The sequence below is a fragment of the Jaculus jaculus genome, chromosome 5, assembly GCF_020740685.1.
Source record: "Jaculus jaculus isolate mJacJac1 chromosome 5, mJacJac1.mat.Y.cur, whole genome shotgun sequence".
Taxonomy (NCBI): Eukaryota; Metazoa; Chordata; class Mammalia; order Rodentia; family Dipodidae; genus Jaculus; species Jaculus jaculus.
The window spans coordinates 170,855,434-170,861,433 of record NC_059106.1 but is presented as its reverse complement, the minus strand read 5'-3'; the positions used below and the strand labels follow the sequence as shown (position 1 = coordinate 170,861,433).

Below are 6,000 nucleotides of genomic sequence, written 5' to 3'. Positions count from 1 at the left end.
GACACGACTCTGTGTCCAGTAGATGAGCCTTGTCAGAAAGGGCAGTGGGTCTGGGCAAGGGTGGGACTCCTGCCTTATCTAGGATCAGGAGGGTCGCCTCTCTGGGAGGTGATAAACACGAGGGTCTCAGGCTTTGTAAGAGGTCAGGCCAGGAGGACCATGCTGCCCAGTAGCTTGAGGAAAGAGCCCTGGACTGAGTCAGGTAGGGTTCAGGAGCACTGGCCAGGAGGAATAGAAACAGCATCTTGGGGGCTAGAGAGATGGCTTAGCGGTTAAGGAGCTTGTCTGAGAAGCCTGAGGATCCAGGTTTGATTCTCCAGTACCTACACAAGCCAGATGCGTAAGGTAGCGCCTGCCTGCGTCTGGAGTTCGTTTGCAGTGGCTGAAGAAGGCCTTGGAGTACACAGTGTCTTTCTGTGTCTGCCTCTCTCTCCATGTTAAAGAGAAATAGGATCTTGGGTGGGTCTTCAGAAGGCGAGAAGGCTGCAGGCAGAGTCCCATGAGGCCTTTCCACGGGCCCTCCCTGAGCCCGGAGGCAGGTTCCTCCTGTCCTCGGGTGACAGTTCCCTGAAGGGGTCTTCCTGGGGTATGATGGGCTTCAGGGCTTAGGACCCATCTGTAGAGAGCTGCTGCAGGAGGCGCTGGCCGTGGGGCAGCCGCGGTGACAGGGAGGGTGAGCCGTGGCCCAGAGCCAGGCAATGTGGCCAGGCAGTGTGAACCCTCACGACGGGGTGTGGGTGGAGGCAGGGAGGGCACCAGTTTCCTTCTCCAGCCAGTGCCCTACGTAGGTAACCATCTTTGTTCAGATAGCCTGCTTTCCGGCTACCTACCTCAATACCTGACGGAGAGTTCCTAAGAGGGACGCAGTGAACACCTTCCAAATGGACGCACCTTGCAGGATTTGAGCCCCGTCCGTGCGGGGGCGGGGGAAAGGCCACGCGTCATGGAGATAAGGAAGTGGAGACACCGCGGCTCAGAAGCCAGGGACGCAGGCAGCCGGTGCCTACCCCATCCGCCTCACAGGGTCCCCAGATTCCGGATCTGTGGGGACGCACACCGCGCGCTCCCCCAGGCCCGGCTCTGCGCCCATCGCTCCGCCTATAGATCTGTCCCCGCCCCGCCCCGCTCCTCCCGGCGCCCCGCCTCGGCCCGCCTCTGCCCGGCGCGGCGGCCCCGGGAGCGCAGCGGCGCAGGCGGCTCACCGCGGCGCAGGGCGCAGCATCGGCGGCGCAGACCGGCCGAGGCCCGCGGAGATGGCGCCCAGGTTCGGGCGGCAGGCTGGCGGGCGCAGGGCGAGGGGGTGCGCAGGGCCGGTGGGGACTCGCGCGTGCAGCGCTAACCTGGGGCTGTCCCTCGCAGGTGGTCCCGGCGGCGGCGGCGGCGCCTCCTGGACGTGCTCGCCGCTCTGCTTCTGCTGCTCGGGTTACGCACGGCCTCCACGCAGTCAGGTAAGCCCCCCGTGGGGGGACGGATTTCGCGCGCCCGTGCCCATCGGAGCCCCCCCTCACCACCCTTCGCCCTTTGTGCGGGGCTCTGGGTCCGTCCCGGGAGACGGTGATCAGGTCCCTCCAGCGCGCTCTGCTTCGCCCGCGGAGGCCCCGGGGGGCCCTGCAGATGCGCACAGGTGGTCCACGCGGCAGGAACCTGCAGGGGAGGGACAAGACTTGGCCACGGGTCCCCCAACTGCGCCGCCCTCGCCAGCCATTCATTCTGCGGTTGCCGCGTGGAGAGCGCGCGCCACCTCCGCATGTCCCCGGACCCCGGGCAGTGCGAGCTGTCCATGTCCAGGGTCCCTCCTCGCAGGATCACCAAACTTTAGCGGCTCTGCGAGCGAAGTTGGTGCGCTCCGCGGGCCGGTGGCCCCAGAGGGGGAAGGATGGATGGGCATCGGTTTAAGAGCGGCTCCCAGCGCCCGTGTCGCCCTCTCTCTGGTCTCTGGATCGTACCTTGGATCCCTCGGGAGTGACCGTGGGCGGGGTTTGTCACTGCTGAACGAGAGCGTGAAGTGTACGGCGTCATCTTTGAGTTTCCAACCTGTTGAGGCCAAACTGCACGGGTTCCCCAAGGCCCCGGCCCGTTGGCCCCTCCAGCCTTTGTGCGCCGTTCCAGCCACCAGGCCTCTGTCCCCGCGCCCGCTGCGGTGTCGGGTTGCGCGCGGTCCCCTTTGATGCTGCTGAGCGCCTGGCCGGCCTCCGTGTCCCCTAAGCCGGCCGTTTCGCCGCCCTGCGCTCGCCCGCGGAGCTTTCTTTGCCATCAGCTTTGGGCTGGAGCTGCTAGCCGCCAGAAGCTGGGTGCCCTTCCAGCCCCACCCGCCCCACGAAGGCAGGGAAACGGGAGCCGAGTGGGGAGTGCGTGATTCCAGACTCCCGCGGTGAAAAGTAACGTGCTTTATCCCGAGGCGCCTGCCCATGCTGGAGGACCAGATGCCCCCCTCTCCCGTGGGGAGGAGGTGTCGTCTGTGGTAAGGCTCGAGGAGCCTCGGGCCTCTTAAGGAGGTCCGGAGGGGTGGACGATGACGGGAGGAGGAACTCGCTGTAGCAGTGAGTGGCTCGGGGCATTGTTTCAGCGGCTTAGGCACCAGGCTACCCAGCATCACCGGCCCTTTACCGAGTGATAAAAACACCTGTTGGTTGAGTAGCAGATAATTTCTCACTTATTTGTGTTAACTGCGGGAGTTAAAGCCCTGTAACTGGCCAGAGGCGAGTGGCAAACCAGGCGCGTTCTTACTGAGCACACGTCACTTGGGACCATTTATTTATTAATGGTGGCTGCAGAGAGCTGTTCCCTCTGCACTGAGGGACCAGTTCTGACAGGTCCCAGGACCCGGCTGCACGCACAGGAATTTGTGACCACTGATAAAAAAAAAAAAAAAAAAGAAAGAAAGAAAGAAAGAAAGATGCCCGAGGGCCCAGCTCCTTAGCCTTAGCCTTGTTATCAAGGGAAGTGGTGAATTTTAGCCTTTGAGTTGGGACAGACAGATGTGATGGCTGTAATCTTCCAGGAGATAAAACCTTGAGATGTGAGGGTAAGGTTTTGGTTATCACAGACTTCAGGAGAAAGTAACAGCTCAGAACGAGGTGTCTTCCATGAGTCCCTGACCCCTTGCTGTTTGCTGCTAGGGTTTAGAGCCAGCCTTGAGTCCTCCGGGGCAGGAAGGCCCCTCCTGAGCTATCTGGGGAATAAGGAATGTGGCTCTTCTACGTCCTAGAGGTTAAGCCGGAAGCCGCTCTGCAGGGGCTTGTGCGCTCCTGCTGTCCCCTCCCCCAGCGCAGCTCAGGCTCCATCCCCTGCTGGGCAGGTCCCCTGGGCCCTGATGACAATGGCATCGTTGCCCAGGTCTTGTAGATGTCGCCCCTCATCAGGTGAGGCCCTGCTGCTTTTCCCAATGCCTTTGTCCTTATGCGGCTCTCCAAAACTCTGCTTTTTCTCAGGAGTGGTCCTGGGTTCTGATGCAGCTCGTTGATTATTGTTCCCCTGTAATCCGAAGTCTGAAGCACTACGGCTCCCTGCTCTTGGTGTTGGAACTGGGACTTGGTGGCCTTACCAGGCCACCACCTGCCTACAGTCACCACTACCTGCAGTTTCTCCTTTCACGGACTCATAGGTGCCGCAGTGGCCGTAGACCCCTAGGAGTGACTTGTGAGAAAGCAGGACCTGTGTGTGTGTGGGGGGGGGCATCTGCAGGATGCCCAAGAGCCTTCATGCCCCACCCTCCTGTGCTTGACCTCCCCACCAGACTCCCTGAAATGCTGCTGCCAGGTGGCTGCTCTGCCCCTGGCACCACTGTTACTCCCTACTGTCTGGTGGTCAGTACGGAGAGGGACCCCTGAGCACCATTCCCTCAGCAGACCTGCAGGGGTGGAGCGCCTGCTAATGTACGACCCTCAGCTGGTGGGAAAGCACTTCTGTTCCCGCACTTGCCCACTGGGGAGTCTTCCTGATCCTCATGCAAAGACTTGGAAGATAGTTTTAAATTTCAGCAGAACTTGTTTTTCAGGGTACTCCTGTTTTCCTTCAAGGGAAGGGGGGCTGGGAAAGGGAAAGCCCTCTTGCAGAGAAACCTAGAAGGAGTAAACTGACCTCCCGAGAGCGCAGGAGGGTGCAGGGGTCAGTCAGGCCAGAGCCTCACAGACTTTGTCCTGCTATGAAATATACCGCACACGTTGGTGCATATATGTGTGTATGTGTGTGATCACGCAGGGTACATGTGCGCACATCTGCAATGCACACGCATCAATGTACATGCACATGAGTGCACACTGATACACGCTCCCAAAGTCATATGCTCATGCAAATGCAAACCACACATATACACACATATAAATTCACTTATATTGGTGTCCACCCCCAAGTGATCACATGTGCCTACATACATGAGCACACACATGTGTACACACATAGACACACATTCCCAAAGCCATACACATGCATATCATACATATGCACACATATAGACACACATACATGTGAATACATACAACACTCACAAAGGGAAGCACACCCACACTCAAACATGTAAGTACATGGAGACATGCTTGCCTGCACAGCTGCACGCACATACACACACACACACACACACACACACACACTCTTCGCCCAAAGTGCTGGGCACTGACTCCATCTGGACTACTGGAAGAGTCAAGGAGTCCTGTGGGTTATCTGCCTGTTGGTCTCATGATGTGAGGAATACCACTACCCCAAGAACAGTTTCTAGGGCACAGTGCACAGACTCAGGACCCCCCTCAGAGGCTCTGTGTATTTACCTGCCAAAGAAACAGACCACAGCAAAGTCCCTTCTATGGAGGATGCGCCTGGCCGAGCTGCTGTGGTTCCTGCTTGTCAGGTGGACCACACAGGGACTAGTGTGAAATTCCCCAGACTGGTGTGTGTGTGTGTGTGTGTGTGTTATTGGAAAAATGGGCATACATGTTTGGTGTGACAGGATTTCTAAGTTTGACCCCGTGAGATAATGGAAAGCTGGGGGACATTTGCCATGCACCCCATAGGCTGCACAGCTCCCTTTCCTTGCGAGTCACCTGCTTCTCTGCATCCAGCTCCAGCCCTGGCGGTTTGGACTCCAGGCTCCTTCCTGTAACGATGGGGCCGCTGAGCCCTGCCTTCAAGGCCTCGCGGCAGACCCGGCCCGCAGGGCTCACAGAGGCGCGCTCCTTCTGCGGCTCCTGAGGACTGGGGCAGGCCGGGTCCTGTGACCAGCCGCGCTCTGCCATGGTGGCTGTCACCTGTCCTCCAAGCACCCTGTCCTTCACCAAGAGCAGGAAGAGCTCCTCCAGGGTACTGTAGGCAGCAGGGGGTCCTTTGTGGAGCCCCCATACTGCTGTCAACTTCACCTCACACAGTGAATCTCCCCGTTGTCCGTGAGGGTGTATCTTCCCTTCACGCTGTAGGTCTCCTGGGGGATGAACACACTGGTCCACGTTGCTTCTTCTTCTTCTTCTAAATTTATTTATTTGCAAGTGGGGAGAGAGAGAGAGAGAGAGAGAATGGGCACACCAGGGCCTATAGCCACTGCAAACGAACTCCAGACACATGCCCCACCATGTGCATCTGGCTTACATGGGTCCTGGGGAATCAAATCTGGGTCCTTTGGCTTCACAGGCAAACGCCTTAACTGCTAAGCCATCTCTCCAGCCTGCTCGTGTTGCTTTTTTTTTTTTTTAATTTTTTTTTTTGTTATGTATTTATTTGAGAGTGACAGACAGAGAGAATGCACATCCCAGGGCCTCTGGCCACTGCAAACGAACTCCAGATGCATGTGCTCCCTTGTGCACCTGGCTTACGTGGGTCCTGGGGAATGAAGCCTCGAACCGGGGTCCTTATGCTTCACAGGCAATCGCCTAACCGCTAAGCCATCTCTCCAGCCCTCGTGTTGCTTCTTAACACCGTTTGCGCTGCTTGTGGGCAACGGGGGAACCAGGTGCTGAGGGTGCCTGTCGGGTGGAGGGTCGGGCCCGGTGCAGGATGGCTGGCTGAGAGGACTTT

General features: G+C 58.5%; 1 protein-coding gene across 1 annotated transcript in view; it reads left to right on the top strand.

Moving 5' to 3' along the window:
- The first annotated feature begins 1,230 nt into the window (after positions 1-1,230).
- The window catches only part of Col18a1 (collagen type XVIII alpha 1 chain), a 127,208-nt gene continuing 122,438 nt past the window's right edge, over positions 1,231-6,000 (top strand). Inside the window, exons 1-2 of the mRNA XM_045148932.1 lie at positions 1,231-1,264; positions 1,360-1,448. Coding sequence (XP_045004867.1) covers positions 1,254-1,264; positions 1,360-1,448 — 100 coding nt within the window. The 5' untranslated portion in view covers positions 1,231-1,253. The remainder of the gene's footprint in view (positions 1,265-1,359; positions 1,449-6,000) is intronic.